Source organism: Rissa tridactyla, chromosome 2, assembly GCF_028500815.1.
Source record: "Rissa tridactyla isolate bRisTri1 chromosome 2, bRisTri1.patW.cur.20221130, whole genome shotgun sequence".
NCBI classification, from domain to species: Eukaryota; Metazoa; Chordata; class Aves; order Charadriiformes; family Laridae; genus Rissa; species Rissa tridactyla.
The window spans coordinates 99,684,137-99,711,789 of NC_071467.1; the positions used below are offsets into that span (position 1 = coordinate 99,684,137).

At 40.0% G+C, this 27,653-nt stretch overlaps 1 protein-coding gene across 11 annotated transcripts in view; it reads left to right on the forward strand.

Moving 5' to 3' along the window:
* CDKAL1 (CDK5 regulatory subunit associated protein 1 like 1) overlaps nucleotides 1-12,874 on the forward strand; it is a 424,992-nt gene extending 412,118 nt beyond the window's left edge. For all 11 annotated transcript variants that reach the window (XM_054190488.1, XM_054190497.1, XM_054190490.1 and 8 more), the window contains one exon: nucleotides 12,164-12,874. In XM_054190488.1, coding sequence (XP_054046463.1) covers nucleotides 12,164-12,370 — 207 coding nt within the window. In that variant the 3' untranslated portion in view covers nucleotides 12,371-12,874. The remainder of the gene's footprint in view (nucleotides 1-12,163) is intronic.
* The last annotated feature ends 14,779 nt before the right edge of the window (nucleotides 12,875-27,653 follow it).

Genomic DNA, 27,653 nt, shown 5'->3' on the forward strand with positions numbered 1-27,653 from the left:
CTGTTCCCCGTGCTAAGTAGTACCACCTCCCTCCCTTTCATATTTATTTTTTATCAGTTTTCATCTGGTCTTGCATTTAGTTTTGAAGCACTCTGAAGCAGAGACAGACTTTGTACAAGAAAGCTGCATTCACAGAGTTAGAGCCTGGTTTCCCATGCTTTTGGACCTCTGATGCCTTCCATGTTTCTACAGCAACGTTTTTTCCTGCCCCGTGGACAAAAACGTGTTACCGGTGGTCTGTGCAACTATTGCCTGTGATATGTAGTTATAGGAGTACAGATTCGTCAGCAGGGTGATGGCAAAAAACAGATTGTCGAGGCTGGGCTTTGGCCTTTCCCTCAAGGAGCACTGATTTAGATCTCTTCATTTTTTCTACCAGCCTTTGACATTTATAAAACTTACTGAATTGCTCTTCTATTGTTGGGGTGAGTGTGTAGGTTCAAAAGACTAGGCTGAACAGGGATAATGAAATGGAATTGAGGGCACCGCTTGGAGTCAATTTCAGTTAATACTTGTATTCACCAAGAGACAAAAGCAATAACAAAACACCAAAGAAAGCTGTATTAAAATATCATGAGTTGTGTTCTACAGACCAGTGTCCTTTTCTAAACAGAGAAAAGCGTAACACCGCAATGACACTGAAGACCTATAATATGATATAATATTATATTATAATATGATATAAGATAATAAGAAGAAACTAAGAATGATATTTCTCACGTACTACATATGTACACAAATTATTTGGAGTGTGAAGTGAAGTACTCTGAACTACGGAAATTCTAGTGTTTCAGTTCCTCTTTTCCATGTAAATGCCAACCATATAATGTTTCAGCCTTTAATTATGTGCTTATGCACCATTTTCACACACACACAGAGATTTGTTTCCTTCTGTGCACAGAGCTGAGTCTATTCATTTAATAAGCTATTGTTAGCTATTTTTCCTCTTTATTGTTCATTGTGTAATAGCAGCGTTAGCAGTGTTATTTGCTACATGCTGTTTAAATCTCGCTCTCAAGGGAGTTATTAATTTCTTTCTAACCTTTCTTATGACCCCCGTAACTAAATTTCTGAGTGCTTCAGAAACAGTAAAAAGTTTATTTTTACATTATCCTCCTGAAATGCAGCTTTCGTCTTCCCATTTCACGGATGAAGATGGAGCAGATGTTCAAAGCATTTGCTAGAAAGTTAGTGTAGTGAACAAATTTGATGGTGGTCAGTTTAAAATGCTTGGAACTAGATATTTACAAATTATTAAAATTTCGTAGCGTGTGTTCAAGCAAATTGCAGCAGTGACTGTTCAGCGTTTAAGAGAAACTAACTCCAGGGTATGAAGCCTCAAAGAAAAAGCGGAAATCAGTACTTGTTACTTCATGGTTAATACCAGAGGAACTGATTTTTTCCTCCTGAGCTAATCTTAGGAATTATCAGATATAACCTGATAGAGAACACCATGTAAAACCTGTGTGGGAGAAGACTGAGGTCCAGTGGAGTCATTGGAGGCTCTTAGCTGTCGTACAGATTGCCAGTGTTTGAGCATGGTAGCGCGCAAGTTCATGCTTATGCACTTCAATCCTTTACAGATACAGAAGTTGGTTGTCTAGTCAGACCACCCTCTGAACGATACAAATGCTCTCCTGAGGGTAGATATTCGTTACAGCCTGTAGATTGGATACTTACCGTTCTTTGATGTCTTAGACAGAGTGCCAAGGTGCTATCATGATTATCTAGCATAAAATACACAGCAAGCCAAGAAAGATTTTTTCTCATGTAATCTTTATTGTGGAGAAGGGCTGACGAATCATTTGTAGAGACTGGGGATACAGACATTATGTTAGAGCAGTTAGGCTTGCTAATCACAGAAAGTAACCATTGTTTGATGTTTCCATGAGAGAGTCCTCCATTAACTGCATCCATTAACTGCAGTTGAACTTGACTGAGTGTGAAATTAAAAAGGAGACTCAGATTTCAAGACACTCCCTCAGGTGCTCAAAAGTATGCTAACTGGCACTGTGGGAGACCTCCTAAAACAACTAAGGATACTTAAAAGAAAGAGGCCATGACAATATAAAAAGAAAACCTTTGTATTATCACTGAACCCACAAAGTTGGTCAAGATCAGTCACACTTTGTTAACTGTTAAATGTCAGACTTGCATGAAATGCACCTTTTAGCCAAGATCTGATTCCAGCTGTGCTTGGTGAGCATCTACAGTCCCAGGAACTGAAAGTGTTTAATACTGGGCAGAAAAGTCTGGGAAAATGAAGGTAGGAGAAATTGACAGGAGACTACATACTAGGGCATTGCCTACCTTTAAGAAAATGTGTTTAAAACGTAAACTTGATAGAGGTAAAAGATTTTAGAGGCCATGTTGGCTTCTGGTGACAACTGGAACCTAAGACAGAAATTGTAGAGATCTGATTTCTGGCTTGCATTATGGCACTGGAGACACTTCAATTTTCTTTGTTTCTCTACCTGTAAAACGAGCGAGGCATATAGAGCCATCCCACAGCTACCTCCTGGTGTGAAATTTGAAACTCTGGAAACTAGTATAATTCCTAAATATTAATAATGCTCATTTTATGCCATGTTTATTATCCATGAGGTCAAAGTGTAAGAAGGGCCATATCCTTTGTCTCTGTGATTGTCTGATAATACAATGTTGAAGTCTCGGTGGAACATTCCATTTGTAATGCTCGGCTCTGTAGGAATAAATGAAAACAGCATAAATTCAGGATTATGACATATTCTAGGATCAAGGGGAAGGGTTTAGCCAAGAATATGTACATTTATCAGTTTATTCTACTTTGCTCCATGTGAAAGATCTTTAAAAGCTTTTCCTGATTTTGAGAGAGAATGTCTCTTGAGATGTTTCTTGGATATTTATCACAGTGGTCTCTGCAAATAATAGTTAGAAAGGCTTTTACTATTTTATGCTTTCTACCATTTGGGACTATAGAATTCCTCTTAAAGATAGTGTTTTAATATATACTCATAGAGTTCACTTCCAAGTAAAAGCAGTATTACTCATTTCACTGTTGATACGTGAGTATCATTCAGTTGTATTGATGGTTCTTGTGGCATGAATATATATTTTCAGATCTAGCTATTCATTTTACTGGGGTACTCTTTGTGATGGAAACCTTTTGTGTCTTTGCCTGTAGCTAACGTTAACCTCCATACAATTGTCATTGTTATTTCAAGATTTAAAAGGAAAGCAAAAAGGTGATGGTCTCTGAAGACTTGTGCTATGGAAAAAGTATATTGTATTTCACTTAATAATCTCATTTGTAGAACAATCTTTAAACATTCACATACTGCTAGCTCTTTGTTATTTTTTCATTATCCAAAAAAATTTGGATCCCATTTCCCAAACTGGGAAAATTGTTGTATTGTAAACACAACCTTAAAATACTTACTAAAAAAAAATATCTCTATGATCCTTTAAAGAAGGAGCAAGCTGGAATCCTGTGGAATGATATCTACTAAGACAGGCCATGCTATGCACACTGAAAATGGTATCTAGTGTTATTACAAGTAAATGTACATCCTGTAATTCACTGTAATGTATTTTCAAAGCCGTGAAGCCTCTGCTGGTGATCTCTAGAAAACAGATTTGTCTGTTAGCCAACTAATTACCAGATAAGTGCCCAGAGCAAGCACCTGCCATCTCCTTCATAAAACTGTGCTGTGCACAGGGAAATAAATAGTGACAGATCCCCATCCTGAATTTGTCCACATTGTGCTGCTAGGTTCACTCTTCATTTCAAGTCATTACTTGGACAACTGTGATTTTTGAATCACAAACTCCGTTCTCTTGTGGTTGCAAGTGCTAGCTGGAATGCCAGTTTGCACGGCACTTGTTTCTGGCCTGGTGATTGACACCCCCCACACTTTATGTAAAAAAAAAAAACCAAAAAAAAACAAAAAAAAACCTGCTCAGAATCCAGACATCACACTGACTATTTTTCAAAATGTTGCTTCTGACCTTGGGTGACAGCTTATTTCATCAATGCATTATTTGTGTAGTGGGAGGACACTGAGTCACTAAGTTTAATAGCAGCATAAAATACAAATATGTAAAAAAAAGAGTCAACTCCTGGCTGGAAGCATTTCTAGGTAAATATAAAGAAACAAGCTACAACAAGCGAGTATAATGGAAAGCAGCACAAGACTGTTTTAAACATTTTGGAGGTGTTTTTGGCTTGTGTCTTCTTAGTTGTTTGTTTCTCTTCTTTTTATTTCTTTTATTAGTCGATCTTTTGGGTTGTTTTCCTCCTCCTCAAAGTGTACATCAAACAGGAAGTCATTTAATAAGCCCCAGTTACTCAGGCTTCTGTCTAGCTTTTAACTGCATTATGAATTTTGAGGGCTCATTGAGGGAGTAATCCTTAAAGACTACTTAGGGGAGGAAAAAGAAGTGGGTAGGCAAGGGCCTACCTACCCTTCGGTAAGAACGTGGAAGAAAGCAGAAAGCTGTCTGCCAAGAAAAATACCACTGGACCCTTACAGTAATGGTGGGAAGTTCAAGTACAGTAACTTACAGAGAGAGAATTTATTTCTTTTATACTCTTACATGGGAATATTAAAGTTTGAATTTAATGTTAATGTAGGAGGAGGAAGTTCCAGAGGTGCATCTGTGTGACATGGACAGAAAGTCATAATATGTCATGTCGCTCCAAATTTGTGTTCCTATCGGCATCTCTGCTTTTGTTTATTAGGAGTGGTGATATGGTCAGATGATGCAGGAGAGAAATGGGAAGAAGTAGAAGGATAACAGGACAAATAGGAGGACATTGTAGTAGTAATCAAGGTGAGATGTCACCGAGTAATGGGAAAGGTCTTTTTTCTACGCTGAGCAAAGGAATCAGACAGACGATGCAAATGTTACTGGGAAAGAAAAAAGATTTTGCTGACTTACTATGCAGGTCAGGGGTAGGACCTAGTTAAAGATGATCTCCATAAGGGATGACAAACCTGTAAGAAACTGTCAGATTTGATGCAGCTGAGCTTATGGTAAATCAATCTCTATATCCTCCCATTATTAAATGTATTTTATGCTTGTGTTTGACTGTGGTCCGGCTGCAAGGAGTATTGCTGACCTGACTTGACTGGGTCATGTGTGGCGATCTTGATATAAATTACGTATTGGTAACTGGAACGAGTTCAGCGTAGGGTCACAGAGATGGTCAAGGACTGGAGCACTTGGCCTGTGAGGAGAGGCTGAGGGACCAAGCTTGTTCCAGCCTGGAGAAGGAGTGGCTTCAGGAGACCCTAACAGAAGCCCCTTAGTGCCTATGGGAAGGTTATTGAGATGACCGAGCCAAGTGCTTCACTGTGGTGCATGTGGGAGGACGAGGGACAGTGAGCATAAGTGGAAATGAGAGGTTCAGGCTGGATATGAAGAGAGGTATTTTCCCCATGAAGACAGTCAAGCAGTGGAACAAAGGCCCAGAGAGGCTGTGCAATCTCCATCCTTGGAGGTTTTCAAAGCCCAACTAATTAATTCCCTGAGCAAACTAGGCTATAGCTGACCCTTCTGTGAGCAGGAGGACGGACCAGATGCAGTCTGAATTATCTTAAGATCCTATGACAGACAGTAAGACAGTTTTAGTGACTGCTGCTATTTGCAAGATGCTTTGATTAATTTATTTTCTTGCTATAACTTCAGTGGTAATGATTTGGGGTTAACAGATTAAGAATCCTAATTACTGCTAAGACTCTGACCATTTACTGAGAAATTAATAATAAATTTGTATTTATCCTTCATCTCAGTTCTTCTGTATCTCATCCCTTACTTATATATTAAAGCATACAGTCATACATCACACCCATACACAAACACATATGTATATATGCACACGAAAAGAAGAAACAATGTGAAAATCCTTTGCAAAAGTACCTGGCTGCTTTATTTGTTTTTTCAAGGTTTCCCATTTCCTAAAATGGGTAAGTAAACTCCACGTGTATTTGGAATCAGTGATTTCCTAGGAATGGTGTACAGCTGATAACATCTGAGACAAGCATGCTTGTAGACAGCGTTTCCGCTTAACAGCATAGCACTGCATTCACTGGAATACATGGTGTCAGGGATGTTTATTATGGGAATTATCGTGTTAATTCCATTGGAAAAAAATATTTTGTATGCCATTTATTTTCTACTTTAAGACCAGCATTCCACATTTGCAGAAGGCTGTTAGAATTTCATAACCAATATATCAAAGGAGCTCTCTTAATACCTACAGAACTAAATGTGTCTTGCGGAACTATTCAATAAAATTTAATTTACATATTTTTTGGATGTGTAGTCTATGTGACCTTCGGTAACTGTTTGTTTTTTAAATTTGAAAAATGCCTCCAAAGTGTAATAGCCCAGAGTTTCAAATGGCGCAGTAGGATATGTAATGCATATTTTAACATGTTTTCTTTTAATTTGTCACACAGACTTGTTGTGCATATATAAAAGTCCGTATTTTTAAACCTGTAGTACAAGTGTGTAAAATGTACTTGGTTGGGCTAAAAAATTCAGAAGTCTAATTTATCTAGAGATATGCTCAGCCAAGTAGTTTTTCACAGCAGTTAGCTAACACTTCAAGCTCTAACAGTGCCCCTGAGCCATAAAAGAAATTTGCATGTAAGAAATGTTTTGAATCTATTAAAACCTCAGCTCAGAGCTAAAGAGTTGCTCTCATGTCTTTGTTGACTAACATGAAGTGAGATCTTACAAAAAGCTAGGCTGTGATCGACAGATGCCAAAGCTTACATTTTGATGTGATTATATATTTCTTTCATGCACAGCAGTTTAAGTCTGGGACTGGAGCTTCAGAAAGACAGCAATCAATGGGTCTGTGCAAGAGTACACAAAATATATTACTCCTGGCAGTCGTCAAGGCAGAATTATTCAAAAAATAATCTGAAATGCATTTGATCATACACTAGATGGTTTAATAATTTATATTATACCTTATTAGCAAAGTCTTGTGTTTACTTTGTGGCTGCCAAAACAAGATGAAAGGCTGCCTCCATGGAAATACAAGATGCTTAGCTCAAAGTGTCTGTCTTTGCATTTCAGTTTGATAATTTCCCTTCCTCCTCTCATTTTGATTAATAGTATGTAGGTTTCAATCTTAGAGTACCTTTTCCTTCATTGCACTCCTTTTTAGTGAGAGCAATGCTCCTTATTAACAAGGCTACCAAAGAGTTTATGGCCTATCAAGACTTAAATTAGTATAAACACATATTTCTGGGAACTTCTTTACCTTAGGATTTCCTCCAAATATTTTTTTGGGTAAAAGAGGCTTTGGATTTAGTTCTCAATTCCACTGAACTGAATCATTATGCAAATCTTCCTGAGTCTTGCAGCTGCAAAAGTGTTACTTCTGAGCTCAGCTTAAGAAACTGTTGCACTCTTGACTAGTAATTGTGTATAGTAAATATCACCAGTTGTATCAGTTCAGAATATTACAGAAACGCCTTGAAGATTTCCTTGAAAAGCTAATGCACTGCAAATATTTTATCTAGCGATACAAATAAGGGCCTTTCCGAATTAATACTTCTGTGAAGTGGGAGCACAGGGAGTGGACCGGTGTAACTGCTAGTTCAACAAATGAGACCTTTGCCTCCACCCAGGTTTTTTACAGCATAGGTGCATGAAAGGGCTCTCATAAACTTAGTTTTCTGTGGAGAACTCCCCTTCCCGTGCAACGTGAAAGATCTTTTCTGCAAGTGTCTTGGACAGCTCTTCAAGGCACAGTATATGGAAAGCTTTAGGGAAAAGAACATGTATGAGAGGGTCTCAGAATACAGCAATACAGTATTGCAAACTCTGAAGCTCATATGACAGCTCAAAGAAGCTCTTTGAATTTGCCTTATCTACCCTAGGAGGCTTCGTGTTAGTTTTGGTTTCTGTAGACTCATCCTCTTCCCTCCTTCTCTGTGCGTGCAACATACACCACAATATATACTGTATACTTTACCTGAAAACTAGTTCCTCAGAGTCTACAGAAGGACTTTTTTCCCAAATAAAAATATATATACAGTGGTTTTCACTAGCACAGCTGGTAATATGATACTTGTATGTTAGTAAGAACCAATTATATTCCAGGCTGGCACTTCACTGTTGTCCAGACTGCAGTGAGGGCCACTCAGCCCTTAGCTCAGGCTTAAGAGAGTGCAAGAACGTAGTCAGCTCAGCAGAGCTCTTCCTCTTCCCACGGAGTTTTATGCCGTGTCTTACAGAGCTGCCCAACAGACTCTTAGGAAGAGGCATCTACCTGCAGGTGTCTCTGAGAGATTATCCTGTTTTTAAAAGCTGTTGTACGAATTGCAGGGCGGACAAGAGACTGCCATTTTCTAAAGGAGCCTTTAAGTTGCAGGCAACCAGATGTACCCTTTTTTACAAATGCATCTTCTGTGGCAATAATGACGGAAATTTTCAAGGAAGCCAGTGGTCTTACCCATGCATCAGTGTTGCAAGGCAGAATTTTGGGGCAAACTAGACAGTAGTTCTTAGAAAACATGGATTAGATGAACGTATTCATTACTTTTCTTGAAAGAAAATATTTGGCAGGATCATCTGAAGAGATAGACATTATCAAATAGAAATGCAGCAGTGTTTTAAGTGATAAGCTGTGAAGTACATCTTAAAGAAAAGGGTCACTTTAGTTTGCAAATTGTGATCTTTGTGTAAATATAAGAACAGTTTAATCCATGAGAAAATTTGTAAAGAATTCAGGTTAGCAAGGTAATAGGAGTAGTATTTCATGCATGCATTTATTGAAAGAAAAACTTCTGGTGTAAGGTGCTTGACAGTCTCTTACATCATCTGAGATGCTGCAAAAATCTGAAAGTTTTGAACAGTTTAGAAAATGTGACTACCAGAAGAAAAAAATGCATCAGAGTTCAAAATATAAGATCGAAGGAAAACAAACGCATAGTGAAATTGTGAGAACTGTACCTCCAACCCAGTTAAGTTTCAATATGACAAAAATACTGTAAGATGAAATCTCATCTACAGAAAGAACATAATAAATGAGTTCAGTGTATCAGTATGATCATCTAATTTATGGGAAATATGATAAAGTAAGGAGGAAATAGGGCTTGCAACTTTACTCGCTGACTTACTGAGATGAAATAGCAGTGTGACAACTGTCTGTGGGGACAGTGGCGTTCCCCATGGTTATAAACTATGCTAAAATCTCTTTTGCCATTCTGTCCTACTAGCAGTATGCAGCACTACTTAATTCATATGCATTCCGTGTTGCAAGAGAGGTTTAAAAAAACAGTAACCAAAAAAAACAGTATAGGCTATTAATGATCAAAATTAATGAGAAAGCCAACCACATCCTGGGCTGCATCAAAAGAAGCATGGCCAGCAGGTCAAAGGAGGTGATCCTGCCCCTCTACTCCGCTCTCATGAGACCCCACCTGGAGTACTACATCCAGCTCTGGAGCTCCCAACATGAGAAGGACATGGACCTGTTGGAGCAAGTCCAGAGGAGGCCCACAAAGATGATCCAAGGGCTGGAGCACCTCTCCTGTGAAGACAGGCCGAGAGAGTTGGAGTTGTTCAGCCCAGAGAAGAGACCTTAGAGCAGCCTTCCAGTACCTAAAGGGGGCCTATAGGAAAGATGGGGAGGGACTCTATGAGGGAGTCTAGTGATAGGACAAGAGGTAACAGTTTTAAACTGAAAAAAGGTAGCTTTAGATTAGATATTAGGAAGAAATTCTTTACTGTGAGGGTGGTGAGGCAGTGGAACAGGTTGCCCGGAGAAGCTGTGGATGCCCCATCCATGGAGGCGTTCAAGGCCAGGCTGGATGGGGCTTTGAGCAGCCTGGTCTAGTGGGAGGTGTCCCTGCCCATGGCAGGGGGGTTGGAACTGGATGATCTTTAAGGTCCCTTCCAACCCGAACCATTCTATGGTTCCCAGTCTCAGGGAAGAGGAGGAGAGGAGGAGCATTCCTTCTCCTGGAAGAGGAGGAGCATTGAGAAGAAAGTTACGTAGTCCTTTATGAGGCACTGGCCCTTTTTATCTGTTTTCTAAGGGATAGCATCTAGTGTTGTGCAACTAAATATTGAGGACTTCCTTGATTATCAAGCTATGTAGAAATATTTAATACGTAATTGGGAGTCTGATTTTAGTCAGCCAAATTTTAAGTCATGAATTGGTGAAAATTAAATATCATAATAAATCAGTCTTCGATTGTATTGATATTTTTACAGCCTTATCCATTCTTTTAAATCACCTTAGCCTTACTGTTAACATACCAATGATACATGTAAAATCGGGTCATGACCACAAATTATGCACAAATTGGTAGAGATTTGTGAGACCTGTGAAGAAAAGAAAGGCTTTCTAAAAGTCTAGAAAGAATAAATTGTAAATGAGTTTTGATTCATATATATAAAAAATCATTAATATTATGTGGTTTCCAGTTTATTCTGCAGGCAAAGATTAACCAGCTTTGATTTGGGGTGCTAATATAGCTGTGACCAGTTACTAAAATTTCAGATGCCTTAGGAATTTCTTGTAATTAGTAACTTAACAATAAGAAGCAGTTTCATAGTTTTTGATGAAGCTAACATATTCTGCGCAATATAGACTGAAGTCCTGGAGTAGTGTTGTTATTGTGCCCTACGCTGCAGAGAACTACGCCCCAATTTGCTTACTGTTTCCTTTTCTTCTCTTTACCCGGTTGATGGTCTTCTGGGTGCCATATATATAAGAAGTCATCCTCATTTCATAGGTCACTTGTTCGGTAACCCTTTGCCTGTGTGAACTGTGATCTAAATTAACAATAGCTCAGATGTTAGAATAGCACTTACACCAGGCTGTCATTTGCCCTTTGATGCTTACTTACCTAACCAGTAGTAATCATTATTTTCCTTCTACGATTACTATAATGGAGCTGATTCCTGAAATGGAAAACAGGAGGCAGTTACAGACAGCTTCAATTGTGCTGTCACACTTTCATGGGCAGGCACCTCTCTTGGAGCTTTGGTATTTCTTTGAGTTTGCCCAGAAATACATTTGGTAAAAGCAGGAGTTGGGCATCTGATCTGTATTTTCATGTGACCCTGTTTCAGCTGCTTGGAAATACAAGATTATCCAGACAGGTATTTTCTGGGTCCCTGACTTGCTTTATACGTAATGTGAAGGGAAAAAAATACAATGGATTACCCCAAAACCTTTTTTAAGGTTTTTAATTTTTAAGGTTTAAAATTTCAAACCAATTAAAAATCCAGCTGGGCTCAGTTGAATTCCTGAGAGACGGCGGAAAAAAGAAATGATGAACAGAAATATTGAATTTTATGATGCAAGATCATTACACCTTTGTTTAATTACACCTTTACCACTTACGCCTCTTGCGAATGTCATCAGATTACAGTTTTTGTAGATGTTTTTACTTTTGAGTATCTACAATGCTAGTGTGCTGAACCAAACAAGATGGCAAGAGGGAAGAGTTTCTTATTCTTTCCACTTGGGTTTTCAGCTGAATTAGTGACTCAACATCTGTAACTTGGGCTGCAGTTAAAAGTCCTCATATTGTTGGGGGACCTTGGTGCTTGCAGTCAGGTTGAGGATGGTAATGGCGGGCGCAGCAGGGAGCTCGGATTCAATATGCTGAATGAGAAGGTGAGTGTTTTAGCACAGCTGCCTCCTGGGCGTCAGGGGAAAGGAAAAGCCCTGTGGGAGGATTTTCAAGCACCACTGAGCTGGCACACCAGGAGACGATGATTGACTTTAGAAGAGCCCTGCTGTGCAAGGGATTGTTGTGTTGTGGTCCCCTTTATCACTGGTTAGACATTTCTTTTGAAGAAGCAAAAAATGGGAGAGTAGTGAGATAGCGGCAAAACAATCAAATAAAAAAAATAACATCAAACAACTCTGATGACATTGGGGTCTGGAGATTTGTTTCTGTTGCTAACAGCTTCATTGATTTGGCAGTTTAATTTCATTTGAAAGATTTACTTTGTGTGGCATTGGTCAGGTTTCTGTACGAAAAACCAATGACGTGCTGCAGTGCAGGTTGAATTGTTGTTTGTCTTGAAAAGGGATATTAATTTCAACCTCAATATAAAGAGAAGGTTTTATTTGCATTTGGAATGTACAATGAGAAATACGTAACACCGTTTCAATCTCAATATGTGCATTTCTTCACAGGAGTTCAGACATGCAGCACAGAATGGCACAAACTGGAAAGCACACCCTTCTGCTGAGATCCCAATAAAAACACAGCCCAGGTCGTGGATGGCTTTGCAGCTCCCATGGCAACAAGAAGGAGGTGGAGTGAAGATACTGTCTGTCAGCCTGGCTCTGCTGGCAGTTCTTGTTATGTTTTACTACAGAGGAATGAAAACAGAACTGTGAACTGAATGAGGCTTTTATGAAAACAATAAAACTGCTGTTTAAAATCTTCAAAGGAAACACTTTTACCTACAATTCTTTTCTTTTTTTTTTTTAAAGAAAAGCTAATATAAATTGAGCAATAATTTGTACTCACCCTATGCCTTTCCTGTCATTCATAGGAGAGAATGTTAATATGCTCTAGGGCGGCCTATCTTGACAAAATTTGAGATCCTTGGTTAGCAGAACAGTTTGTTGCATCTTTGCTCTTCTTTTTTCCAAAACGATGCAACGTTAGCACTGCTTACTCTTTTTGTAACTTCTGTAGCGGGTAAAATTGCATGCAGGAAACTCATGAAGTTTGTAAGACATCTTTCCATTGAGTAATGTTGGTGATCATTTATGGGCAGAACATTTAAAGCTTTCTTAAAGATTTTGCTTAATGCAGTCTGATGTTTTGATATGTGTCTTTTTACATTAGAACCAAGCACTGCTGGGCCATTAAAGTTTGTCATTTGTTGCTATTGATTTTGCTATCATGTCTGAAAGAATTTTTGGCCTGCCATCTTGCCTCTCTCAACTTCACAATGCATTACTAGGTTTTGTTAATACAACAAGAATTATTTTTTACATGGAAATAGTTTTAAAGGTGTTGGGTTTTTATCATTGAATGGGAAGATGGAGTTCTGGTTAAGGGTTATGGTTAAGGGTTCTGTCAAAAGATGGATTTAATACGGTCTATAGATTTAGTATAATGCTCAGAGAACTAAATGTGAATCTAGTATTGGCCGTGCATTGGATCATGCTGTATATAAGACAGCATTGCTCAGTTAGTGGGGAGGTTACATTTTGCACGCTGCAAATTTCTAATTACTTTCTTCAAGCCACTTTTGTCATGACAGGATCTCCACGCATCTTGAGATTGTGCTGGCCAGTCAGGGACTGGACTCTGTGCCCAGTTCTGCCAACAGCTGACTGTGTGATATTGGTCATTCATTCATTCATGCCTTGTCACCTTTATGGATCTTCATCCAAACTTTGACTTGCAAAGTCTATTTAAAATCTTAAGAGCAGGAACTGTATTATTTTTTTTTTGGTGTGTTTGTGTCATATCCAGCACAGACGGAGCTGAGCTGCCTACATGGCTGTTGCAGTTTAACCCCGGTAGGCAGCTAACAGAGAGCCACTCGCTCACTCCCCCGCACTGGGATGGGGGTGAGAATCAGAAGGGTAAAAGTGAGAAAACTTGTGGGTTGAGATAAAGACAGTTTAACAGGTAAAGTAAAAGCTGCGCACGCAAGCAAAGCAAAGCAAGGAATTCATTCACTACTTGCCGTCGGCAGGCAGGTGCTCAGCCATCTCCAGGAAAGCAGAGGTCCATCACACGTAATGGTGAAGGCCAACACCATCACTCCAAATGTCCCTCCTTTCTTCTTCTTTCCCCCCAGCTTTTATTGGTGAGCATGACGTCATATGCTATGGAATATTGCTTTGGTCAGTTGGGGTCGGCTGTCCCAGCTGTGTCCCCTCCCAACTTCTTGTGCACTCCCAGCCTACTCGCTGGCAGGGCAGCATGAGAAACAGAGAAGGCCTTGGCACCATGCAAGCACTGCTCAGCCATAGCTGAAACGTCCCTGTGTTATCAACACTGATTTGGTCACAAATCCAAAACATAACCCCATCCGAGCTGTGATGAAGAAAATTAACTCTATCTCAGCCAAAGCCAATGCAGTGGCTCTACAGTGCAGATCAATAATCCCCTAGGAAGGATGCTTTGTACTTTATAAACCGAGGATTCCTAGTAGTTACAGACAATTAATCAGGAAGTTCCACCATGATGCTTTCAGTACAGCCTGTAAATTATAACAACAAATATAACTGTCTTCAGGAAATTAGGTGTGTAATGACTTGAATATTGTGTTTCTTATTGCAAGCACTGAAGGTCATGAGCCAAGACTCAAAATTCGTGAGATTTTTAAAAAAAAAAACCTGTGCTCTTGATTTACTTCTGCTTCTTTTCATGCTTTTTTTCTACAACCGTGAATATGTAACAATCAGTAATTCACATTTTTAGCAAATCTGAAATATTAAAAAAAAAACACTTTGTGAGCTGAAATTTTCACATATCACAAGATTCTCAGGAAAACTATGAGTTGACAAAATCATTATATCTGAGCCAAATTTTTGTATTGATGGGAATAAACTATGCAGATATGTTCTGTGCCTCTAGCACTCTCTCTGTCAGCCACTCTAGCTTATCTAATCGTAGCAATTACAGACTCATTGCATCAGCTGTTACAGAGATTTACGAAGCTTGTGATTTAGATTCTGTGCATCATTGGCTTTAATGGGACCAGCTTATTTTCTTAGAAATAACGCAATATAGAGAAAGAGGGTGAAGAAGACTTTGTAAATGACAGTGCCCACAGATGAAGTATATTCTTAAACTGAACTTTAACCTGATAAGTAGGAAGTGTTGTTTATCAAGTATTTTATTACCTTCCTTTAGATTTTGAGAGGGCTTTTTGGCACTTTGTATTGTCGAGTAGTAGAGTGTTTGGCATTTGTTCGTTTTTATTTACAACAGAACTTTCAAAGACACTGAGCTGAACAAGTCAATTCTGGTCAAACAGCTCATCTGGACCTTCAGGCAAAACCCAAACTGTATGCTGCCTGGGGCTACTGTTGAAGACCAGGAAACCTCTGAGTGTAGAGTGGACTGTGGAAGTGTACCTAGTTCATGGAGTAAGGTGACCTGAACACATATTGATCTGTGATTTTTTGCTCCCACCTGGCTCCCTGAACACTTCTAACTGCCATGCCAGGCAGCGTTTTTAATTTTTACACCGGCACTATGTTTGAGGCCTACTTCCACCAAGTAGTCTCTCTTTAGAAGCCATCAGGGTGGGTGAGAAATCTACTGCACTCCAAGTTAATGATGTCATTGCAGGAGAAGTCTCCCCACCGTCAGTTGATCTCACTCTTACACGTGCATGAACACACTCATCACTAGAGAATGTATCTGCTAATAAGCAATCTAAATTCAATGTCTTTTTTTTTAAAGCAAAAAAGAATATGATTTCCTTTTGGTGCCAAGGAAACCTCAACTATTTTTCTTAAATGTCTGTGGTAGCTCTGAGTTCTCTCTGGCTATTTTCAGTGAGGAATCTTGCAAACCACAAGACATGAATAGCAAAGACATCTTAAATCTCTTCTGAAAAACATTAAGTGCACACTTTTTATGTCCTACTTGTGCATGGGTTTAGATGCTGGAGGACTTTGTCATTTAATCTTTTCATTGTAGCTTTCTATTAATGGTATACTTGTTTAGAAAAAGAATATAAAATAAAAGAAGTGAATCATAGAATGGTGTGGGTTGGAAAGGACCTTCAAGATCATCTGTTTCCAACCCCCTGCCACGGGCAGGGACACCTCCCACTAGACCAGGCTGCTCAAAGCCCCATCCAGCCTGGCCTTGAACACTTCCAGGGATGGGGCATCCACAGCTTCTCTGGGCAACCTGTTCCAATGTCTCACCACCCTCACAGTAAAGAATTTCTTCCTAATATCTAATCTAAATCTCCCCTCTTTCAGTTTAAAATCATTACCCCTCATCCTATCACTACACTCCTTGATAAAGAATCTCTCCCCGTCTTTCCTGTAGGCCCCCTTTAGGTACTGGAAGGCAGCAATAAGGTCTCCCCGGATCCTTCTCTTCTCCAGGCTGAACAACCCCAACTCTCTCAGCCTGTCCTCCCAGGAGGGGTGCTCCAGCCATCTGATCATCCTCATGGGCCTCCTCTGGACTTGCTCCAACAGGTCCATGTCCTTCTTATGTTGGGGGCCCCAGAGCTGGATGCAGTACTCCAGGTGGGGTCTCACCAGAGCGGAGTAGAGGGGCAGGATCACCTCCCTCGACCTGCTGGCCACGCTTCTTTTGATGCAGCATAGGATGCGGTTGGCCTTCTGGGCTGCAAGCACACATTGATGGGTGATATAAAGTGGTTTATGGAAAGCCTGTTCTATAAAGCAGGAGAGAGAAAGAAGGAGAAGGTACCTTTTGAGGAGAGTTCATCCACCTCTGTCACATCATTGCCTGCATATCTCTGAACATCTGACAGCTTCTGTTAATGCAGTTTCACTCCCCAGTTCAACTTCCCATATGGAAAGCTGGAGTGATTTTTGAATAACGGCAAGTAATATCTGAAGTGGCAGCAATTGGCAACTCTGACATTGAGCTTGGCTGTGTCCATTACCCAGAATCCTTCTGCGCTTCTTGAGAAGCAATTACAATTTCACAGGTTGGAATTAAAATTCCCTGCGGTATGCAATAGAGTAACTGAAACTGTCAAAGTGATTTCAAGCTGCTAATCTCTCGCTACTCGAAGAGTGAAAATAGAGCCCCTCTTACCCAGGCGCAGATCTGACAACTTAAAAACTCCAGCCTTCCACTGTGTTTAAATACATATGGAGAGTGGCTTGATCTGCTCACAGTGGATATCTGTAAAGATGTTATGTCTATGAACATTTGTGCATATTAACAAGTCTATCTTTTTTAACTTTAAGATGTGTGTAACTTGAGGGACTAAGACAAATACAAAAGAAGACTTATGCAAGAGCTCTGAGAATTTGGAGGAATGAGTAGGCATGTGTCTGTTTGTGTGAGGCTTATCAAAATCTTTATTTATGTATTTTTGAACATGTAGTATTTTTTGCTGGAAAAATTGCGTGCAACTTTCGCGAATTTTATTTTCACATATTTCCCACATTTTATTTTGAGCACACTGTGTTGGATTGTATAGATAGCATTTAAAGAGATATCTATACAAAGAGCTATCTATACAAAGAGCATTTCAAAATCAAAAACAGAGGGAAAAATGGAGAGGCTGTAAAGCTAGAGTGCAAACTGAAAAATACTAGTGCAAAATCTGCAAAGCAGGTTTGAACTAGGAGACACATTCCACAGTGAGGGACTGGCTGCAAAACACCATTTGACTTCTTCAGAGGCAGGGTTCATCCACCAGATAATTAAAATTAGAACGATTGCTGTGAAGTATTTGTGCAAATATCATTAAATGTCTTTCAGTTGGATATTTCATTCATGCATGCACTTAACGTTCAAGTGAATGCTTTTTTGTTTAAATGAAGATGCTTCAGTAGCGGGTGGGGGGGTATGAATTATGAATAGTCCTATTTTAATTTTAAAGAAGCCCAATACAAAAAAATGTTGTAACAAATAATCATGTCCCTGCACCTGCTGGTATCCCAAAGTCTGTTAACTTCCACTTGGGAAGCTGTGGTTATGGATTCGGATCATTTATGCTGTAGATCTCCTTGTGCTATGTTTTGACAAGTTGGGTGTTTGAAAAGCCATGGAAGTGCCTGTGTTCCAGTCAAAAAGCTAGTCAAGCTGATGGCAAAAAAGATCTTCAGATCTCTTTGTTTCTTTATTCCACACCTCTCTTTTACACCTTTTCACCATCTGTGCATACACTTCTCTCTGTTCCCTCACTCTTGTCTCATTCAAATCTAATTTATCAGTGTCAGGAGTTTAAAGAACAGTTAGATAACGTGCTTAAGTTTCCATGTGATCCTCTTAGGAAAGGAAGGTAAGAAAGAGGAAGGTAAGAATATGTGGTCCATTGATGAAGGTGGTGTGAGGATCAAAGAGCATGAGAAACTCTTGTGCAACAATACAAGAGCTACATCATCACCTAAAATAGATGTCCTGTACATCCTTGTCTTTGTCTACCTGTAATCATTAGTTGCTCCCTTTTGTATTATCACTCAGAATAAACTGCATTTCCTATGTACTGCTGGAAAAATCCTGAGTGACTAAATTAAGTGTACTAGGGCAGACTGAAGTACAGCAGTATTGTAGACTAAGATCCGCGGGTAAGTGTAGTCCTAAAAAAAAAGCAGCCAGTGCAACATCATACACCTCTGGTGTTCACTGTTGAATTTTTTCCTGGAGTTCTAGTTGTTAACACGCAAATTCCAGGTATTGGAATCCCTTCCATGTGCAGAGAGCTACGATTGAATGGGAGAGGAGGAGAAAGTGTGTGGGGGGGAAATGCAGCCTTGACTGCTTATATTTAAGTACAAGAGGATGTTATTTAGTAGCTGTATCACTAGAGCAACGCATTAGCCGTTCAGAAGGAAGCTAAATACTACACAGTCACATCCCCAAATCTCTTCTTTGCACCTTCTGGTTCTTTATCCTAAATACTGCATTCCAGAGGGATGAGGATTCCCCTGGCAAAACCTGACCAGATCAAGAGGGGGGAAAGTCTGCTTTTTGATTGTGGTGATTTAGCACTTTTTTCACTGAGGACGAGAGGCAAGGTGAGTGAATCATGTCCCATGAATGGAGAAAGAGTAATATTTTAGTATCTTTTTGACAATCTTTATTTTATTGGAAACTATGTAGCAATGATAGCTGTTCTTGAAAAGTGATGTTAACATGATGTTTTATAGAGCACAGTCTGCCTTGGATGGTTTGCTAAGTGTTGGTTGTAGGTAATAGAATGAAATTCCATGCTGGTGACCAGAGTGTGATGCAGATTTGTGCTTACAACTTGCATGTTTTAAATGTCCTGTCTGTCGTTGAGTGTGAGAACAGGCTATTTGTTCTCAACTGAGCATAAAATATTGTCTCTACTCCCTTCCTGGGTGGTGTTTGTGGGGACTGGTGTACAAATGTTTAGTTGTCAATGGGTTACAGATTTCAGGAGAAGCCTGGAGATGATAAAATGCACCAAAAAAATGGGCCATTGGTTGTTTGGCACATAGGGTGAGTTGCGGGTCTGAGAAAAATTAATGTGGTGAAATCATGACATCATGGGAAATTTGAATAATTAGGATCTCATTATAGCATAATCTGAAGAGTAAAACTGTTTTATGGTGCTTGGAAGGCTTTGCTGCACCCTTCCCAACTGCTCCCAGCTCTTGGGTGTGTTAGAGCAGCCTGTGTCGCCTCACTAGCCACTGCGCACTGGTGTCACAGTCGGAGAAAAGCAGTCCAGCTCACCTGGCCTCTGACGGTGAGCTGGGCACGTACAGTTTGATGGAGGAGAGCACTCCAACGAGTTGTCACCTATCACCCGGTTTTGTCAAAGCATTACGTTTCTTATTGCAGGGTAGGGGAAACGGGTAAACTGTGACCAGCAAAGAAACTTGCTCAGTCCAATGGCATTCAGTAAGTAATACGTGCCATTTAATGATTGCAAGATTCAACTATTTGCTTTTTAAATACCTCCATTCCTCCCCTGTGAGCCTACATTCTCATCCTTTCTTCCAGCTGCGTCGCCCAAGCTCTCAGTACCTCATTTTGCTTTATGGAAGGTGATGCGTCTTCAGAAGGATGAGTATTAGTCCAAGCATGATGGCTTCTTCCCTGAAAACAAGAACGCTGCTTCTCCGGTGGAGCTCATTTGCCAGAGGTATTGGTGCTTGGAAGCTATTGTGTTGCAGTGTCTCTCCTTTAACAGTGTGGTATCTGGTTGCCATAGCCTTTGAGTTATGTCAGAAACTCACATTTGCTTGTAAGCAGTATTAAAAGGCCTCTTCTGTTGTGCTATGGTTTTTTTTAGTCCCCCAAACCCCAGAAATTTCGTAATTCAAAGCAGGAGATAAAATACATCATTGATGTCAGTTGAACGTATTAAATTTGATATCCGCTAGTGGCTTTATGAGCCATAAAAGTCAACATCTAGCAATCATTAACTACAAGAGCTCTATACAAGAGATTATAAAGGGCCACGTGTGACATGGTCTGCAGAGCATTAGTATGAGACAGCAGAAGGAAACAAGTGAGCAAGTTACGGAGTCAACCACACAGGTAACCAGTGACAGAGAGAAGGATCTTCCCACTCAAGGGACAGCTTAATCTCCCAACTATTATGGTAATATTAAGGCAATAAAAAAAGACAGCAGCTTGGTTATGCTGCAGTGGCCTTAATTTGCTTCTGTCCTGCTCGGATTGTTTAGTAGGCAGAAAGAGCAATCTGAATGACAGTCTCCAGCAGAAGGATAAAGTAGAGCCTGACAGCAGTTACCAGCTTTGGCTCTGGGAGAAAGAAATTATTTGGTACAAATTTGAATCTCCTGCACTTCCGTATCTCCTCCCCATTCAGCTCTAAAATGAGAGACCTCCTTGTTTTGGTTTGGTTTTCTTTGGGATTTTTTGTCTGCAAACACATGTTCATAAAACCTATTTTATCTGTCTCTGAAATAATACTGAACAAAATCGTTCAATTATACTTTTGTTTTTAAGATGAAGCTGGTTTGTGTTTTGTTGCATCGCCTGTGAGCCGGAGTCAACCGGCACCTTACTTGTAGGGGCACGGGATTGATTTTTATATTGATTTGAACCTAAACTGAAAGTTTTCACATGGCCTGTGGAGCACTACTAAGGGGATCAAAAGAAATCCAGCCTAGCTGGCAGTCAATTTGCTATATTTACTGTCTCTGTCTACAGATTTACCATGATTGCATGCTGCAAATTGTTGAGGCTAACTAACCTAAATCCACGGATGAATTTTCAGTTTCTTCCAATTTGTAGTGACATTAAAATCAGGCCCACAGATAATTTCATAGCCTTGCCCCAGCATATATCTGCTGTAAGAATTACCACTGTGGGACAGTAGTATTATACATCACTTTCACCACCTCCTCCATGGGACCTCTGCTACGCAAGAATTAAAGCAAACAATAAATATCAGATAAGAGGAAGTTCCTAAACTTTGTAAAGAAGTGGCTGTCTCGTGCCTCTGTACAAATATTCATGAAAGGATGTAGTAAACTGTAGTTTCTGAGTTCAGAAAGGTTGTTCTAGAATACCTGTCGGCTGCATTCGGACGTAAACTCTGTGTTTGGATTAATGGGTTTAAAACAAGACGTAAAATCACTATCAAACATAATAAGTTTTTATGCCATTATAGAAGGATGGAGGAACTCTTCTCTTTCCCTACCTCGTAGCACCAGCGGTTTGACACTGTAGAGGTGGAGGAGCCTTAGATGTGTGGTATGTCAAAGAGCAGCAGAGCTTCCAGGGCCAGCCTTATGTCACCTGTGTTTCTTTCCATAGTCATTGAAAGACATTTACTTACCATGTATCCTGCAGAAGCTGCGTATTCTCTGATGTCCTTTAATGAGCTCAGAAGCTCTTGTGAGTATATTCTGCAGAAATCCAGGATTACAGTTCCAGCTTTCTGAATCACAGCAGGGAGAACAAGCTATTTCGGCCTTTCACATCAAAGTTGTTTTCATAAGAGGGTTCAATAGTATATTTCCTGTTCTTGCTGCATACAGAGTTGCAGAAGTTGAGTCATCAGCATATAAATACTTTCTTGGCTTCAGAATATCTGATTTTTTTTGTGTTGATTAACTGCCCATTTCATTTCTCTTTCCACACTTATTGACTCATCTAACTAAGAATAATGAAACTGGGTCACTGCCAATCGTACTTCATATTGGTGCAAATGTAGGAAAGCTGAGGCAACCCATAAATACTATCTTATGTGCCAGAAAATCCATGAAACTGAAATTCTAGTGATTCTCGTTCACAGCAGTAGCTTGAGCAAAAGACCTGGAATAGTTTTAGTAATAAAGTCCAGTCCTGTGAACAGTTTTGGGTTGTGGTCTCTAACGGTGTGCTTGTGAGCAAGGAAAGTAAATGGAAGTCTGCTCCATGGAGGGAATGTGTTTTATTCTGTTTTCTTAAAATTTTTAACAATCTGGCTCAAACTCACTTGACAGGTAGAATTGACAAGGTCTCCTTGCTTAAAAAAAAATGACAGTGTACTAACTAGTCTGATTTTCCAGTTGTCAGAGTTCAGTTATCTAGACATGCTATTTGTGTTTCAGGCAGTAAAAGCAAGCTGGTGTGATGGCCAAAGACAAGCACAAAACTTTTCTCCTCTTCTCTTAAGCACTTCAGAGTTAGTTGGAAAGCAAATGTTTTGGCCTTACGGAGAAGGCCATGGATAGGTATATATCTATGGTATATATGGTATGTATATAGATGGTTCTTTCTGTACCTTGTAATTGTCAATGTGGGACAAGCTTTAAATAATACAAAGACCTAAGCAAAGGAAGAATTTTAAATAAACAACCATGTTCCATCGTGCAGTATGATTTTAAAGTAAGCTACATTTTAAGAGTTATATCTGTGAAAAGGCCAATTACAGTATTTTGCTCGCTTTTCTCTTTTTCTTTTTTTAGTCTTATGTTTCCCTCAGTTCTTGGCAGATTAAACATTTTCATTTCAAAATACAATAGCTGCAGCTCATATGGTCCTCTTAAAAAAAAAAGAAAAAAAAAAAAAATTTCGAGTCAGAGAAGTTTCTATAGGCTGAAGCTAATTTCCCAGGAATTAGAATCAATGTGGCAGCCTCAGGGAGTGGCTACAGCAGCCCAAACAGATTTAAACTAAGGCTGCGGCCTTTCTGTCCTACCTCCTTCTATCGACAGCTCTTGCTTGCACCAGAAGAAGTGCTGTGTGACTGCCTGAGGAGAAGTTCAGGTAGCTTATCTAACTGAAACAGTTTTTTGACTGAGTTCATTTTGAGCTGGCTCCCATTACTGGGCTGGCTCGCTGTGCTGTTGCATGAGCATCATTGCAAGGAAAAGGGCTGATTTACATTGGCTTGAGCTGCCAGAGGGCCACACTTTGGGCCAAAGACAAGGATTGCGTGCATTTTACAGGCTGAACTGCTGCTTGCTGGTGCAGTTTTGAAAAGCTCCTTATTCTACAACTTTATTTCAATTACAGAGTTGCAGTAGCATGCTGTGGCCACACAAATATATGACTGAAAATAGAGTACTCCCTGTAGAGCAGAGCCATAAAGGTGTTTGAAGACGTCAGCACAGCTTCAGAGGTAAGGTGTCCTCAGAAACTGCAGAGATAAGGTCACAGCCCACAGGGCAGGCAGGACGTTACTCAACTATAGGGTTTCACAGTACTTGAGTGATCTGTTCTGATCAGCGCAGGATTATTAGATCATAAAGGCCATATAAAGTTACTGTCAACCTGTCCTTTCCCTTAGGATAGTCAGTCTCCTTTTGATCTCTAGAGGTACATACATAATATGACTTTTCTTTACTTCCCCCCACCCCTTCTTTTTTAATGGTAGCACAGCGTGCTGGTTGCCTCCCAGGAAGGGCTGTTTATGTGGGTAGAACAGACTTCATGTTTCAGGACTCCCAGTCTGTCCCTTTTGTTAGCTGTAGAAATCACTTTAAAAACCAACTGGCATGTGAGTGGGAGGTTTTGGTTGGTTGTGGGTTTGGGGATTCTTTTCTTTTGTTGCATTGCTTTCCTTATGCACATGCTGCTAAATTTCTATTTGTTAAGGAAGTACAAAGGAGGAAAAAGTAAGTTCTGCGTCATTTCAGTTTGCCTTTGTGCTTAGATCTGGTCAGAGCCAGCCAAATTCTGGGCAGTCAGCAATGTCAGCAAACATAAAGCAGATATCTAGAAAAGGACTTGGCGCTTTAAAGTCACATTAAGACTTTGTTACAAACTTCTGCTTTGAAGACTTGCAGTATGACACATGCAAAAGATGTTAACTTCCATTAAAGGCTCTCATGAGATTTGTTACCAAATGCTAGCAAAAACTCAGCAGGACATTTCAAGGGGTACATTCCAAAAGTTTCTATCATGCATTTGATGAAAACATCTTTAAAAAAACAGTTAGTGTAAAGGAGGAAACACTGTACTTGCACCAGACTGGTATTAAATGCTAATTTGATTTCTGGGAGCAATTTAGGAAAAAAGGGACTTCTATTGAGAGCTTAATGGAAATGTGTGAGAATAGGAATGGTCTTTGCTTGGCCTTCTATCCACTGCTGATGAAGCACGTAGAAAGCAAGTGACTAGACATTTAAATTGTGAAACGCCAGGAAAAAAAGCAGTTCATCATCAGTATCCTTAATGAAGTATTAAGGGCATCTTGCTATTTCTAACAGTATGTGTTTTGTAAGCCTTTCCCATGGATTAGCTTGCAGTCACTTAAGAGTATATGTATTTGTATATGTATTGTGGCATGATTTTGTCTTTCTCCTGTTCATTCTGTAGTCAGTGCCTTGAGAAGGCTTGCGTGAGTTTAGGAAGAGGAAAATAAGGTTGGAGAAGCGATATTGTGTCATGTTCTAAGGCTCCGAACTTCAATAGTTTCAATTTCTTGAAACAAATGCCCCGGCTGGGGCCAGCGCGGGAGAGAGCTGTCTCCCCCGCGCCCAGGCCTGCTTGTCAGACAAATGGCTCCATTGTTTCTGCGGTGTGTAAATATCACCGGTCCTGGGAGGTCAGGTTTGCACGCACCGAGTGGGTGCTTAAAGAACTTGGATCAAATACATGTAGAAGATTTTGAAGATAAGGAGTCAGTAATGATAAGGCTTGTGTACTCTCTGACCATGTTTTGGTGGTACAGTAAAAACACAAAGCGCTGCGCTTGTGTAAGCTTACTCACTCTGCTAGTTTGAAATATGTTGAGGAGTTAACTTTCTACCAGTAGGCTTTATGCCAGATAAGGTATCGTTTTTCCCTCCACAGCCAGCCTAAAATCCTAGTGCTGCCATAAGCTTTCTGTCATTTATTTGAGCAAATTCTGCAGAAACACAGTTACGTAGACTGCCTATGCCTGCCACAATGCACGTGTGTTGTGGGTGACCTGGTGTCGCGTGGGTGTGGAAATAGCGAGCTGGGAGACTGCGAACGTCTGAGGTTCGGGGTGGGACTGGGTGAAGCTGGGCTGTGAAGGCTTTCCAGGGGACTTCACAACTCTTAGGGAGTTTGGGAGAATTTGGGCCTAACATGGGGCTGAAGGTAAGCTGTAGAGTAGTGTATAGATTTTTAAGTTTTAGTGCTATAAAGATGATGATTTTTATTTCCCTTTTAAAAACAGGAGTTGCCTTAGATATATATAGTAGCCAGCAGGCTGATCAGGTATTACAGAAGAGCACTACAGTGCTCGTGAGCCGGTGATCTTTGCTTTGGCTGTCATTGGCATTGTTAATGCCTTAGGCTGAAAGAGTTCTTCACAGAAGATCAGTGATCATGGAGTTTTGGCAGACTCCTAAATTACTCATGCTCCTAATACAAAGGAAAAAGAAAAATTCTTCCTGGTGTGTGTTGTACCGCTGCCTGTTGCTCTGACCACCTACAGGAAATAAAAAGCCTTGCGCTGTTCCTGAACTACGCAGATGGCTTCCACTGTGTAGCGTCCTTTATAATTAGCTGTCATAGAATTGGACTAGAATTATGCTAGAATGTTTGGCAACTTAAGATGCCATCTAATCTCATAAGGTTTTGGAAGGACGGTTCCCCCCCACCCCCGCTTAGTCTGAGGAGGAGGAACACTTCTGTTTGTTGTCCTGCATCTTGTGCAGTGTGAATTCCCCCTTCAGTTGTGTCTACTAGAAATGGCACTTCACTGATACCTGGGACCATTATTGCCTTTTATATTGCAGACACTGAAAAATCACTCACAAGCAGACTTCATTGTTGTGGTGCTTGTTTGGTGTCTGCTTTCGGTTGGATGAGTTTTAGTGGCTTGTCGGTGTCTGCACTTAGCGCGAGACTCTACAGACAGCAGTTGCTGCTGGAGATCGGTGTTAGAGTGAGATGATCTTGAAGGCAGGACTGAGTGGGTTCATTTAATTCCAATACAGCAAAGTGATTTCAGGGCCTGCTTCCCTCTTATTTTGAACTTGGATTTATCTGACTCAAGGATTCCTATATTGACAGCATTCCTGGAGTACTAAGGCAGCACCAGAACTGCACGCAAAATTGATTTTTTGAAAATATTAATTCATCCATATTTTTGATGCATCTGTTGATTTCGTATTTCTTTTGCCTACCAGACAGTTAGGGCATGTTTTTGTAATTTTTCTTTGCAAATATCCATTGAAGTATAGGATTCTTTCGAAGGCATGTTCAAAACTTTGTACATACTTTTTTTTTTTTTAAATTAAAGATTAAATCCTTCTCTCCCTATCATTGTAACACTCCTTTTGTTTTAATTTATAAGGTCACTGCAGCCAGATTTTTTTCTAAGGTGGGTTTTCTGGCCTTTTTTTAAGGGCTTGGAGGTAGGGGAAAAACAATTATGTAAGAGAATTAGTTTCATTCCACTAATGTTGATTCACTTGGCTCATAAGAAGAGCTTATTGCTTTGTTTACTTGGAAAGAATGAATATCAACACATAAATAATCAGCTGAGAACTAGATTTCCAGAAGGAAGAATTTTCCTACTCACTTTTCTGTTAATTCAAAGCATTATCTTTTAAAATTGATGTAACTCACAGCCTTATGATGGTCACATTACTTTCCCTTAGGAGTAAACACAGACAGAAGTGTCTGCTTAGTTTCCAAACTAGAGAGCAGTTGTTGCCTCAGGTACTCAAATTTCTATAGAAAAAAGCCTTCCATAGCTCTTGTGGCTGTACACACTGAATGTATCAACGTACCTGGGGACTTCCATGCCAACTTTTAGGAAGTACTAGGAACTCTTCTTCAGAAAGACACGGGAAAACAATTTACTGAACAAGCCTCCCAAAAGTGCTTTTCCAGACAGTCTTTCACCTAGCTAAAGTACTCAGACCTGACGTGCTGTAGCTGGAAGAAACTAACCATGTCATGTAGGTTCCGAACTCGTTTTTCCCTTCCTTTCACTCTTGGAAAGATATGTAGCCTAACAGACAACAGGGTCAACCGTGTCTTCAGACCCCATTGCAGTGCAACGCTCAAACCTCCTTCTGGAAGATCCTCCCAGGTGAACACATTGCCATACCACTTTTCAGAGTTTTCAAAACCTAAGGTATTTAGCTTGTTAATAGCATCCCACAGAATCTCAGGTCCCAGGGACAATTCACGTCCTTCACAGCTCATGGGATTTTGTAATTCTCAACAGCAGTAAGAGATTTGTTTGGGAGGAAGGCCCGTGCTGCTGGTCATGTCATCTACACCATTATCTGTTTCAGCAATATGGCTTGATTTTTAAAGCTTATAATGGAAAGTGTGTTACTTACATTACACGTAAGTCATCAGGTGCTTTTATCAAGTACTTCAGCTGTTCCAGGTTACAAGCGTGTTTGTGGGCTACGTACGTTTATTGGCTTATTCCTATATGATGGTTTCGTAATGCTGAAAATAGATAAAGAAGCAGATTCATTTTCCTCAAACTGCTTGATGTGAGAAAACTATCCTCGTAGTTCATGCTGTTATAGAAGGTTGCTGTGACCGGGAGATGTACCACTTAGCTTATCCGTTTCCAAGTTTAAAAGAATTAGTTGTCGGCAACAG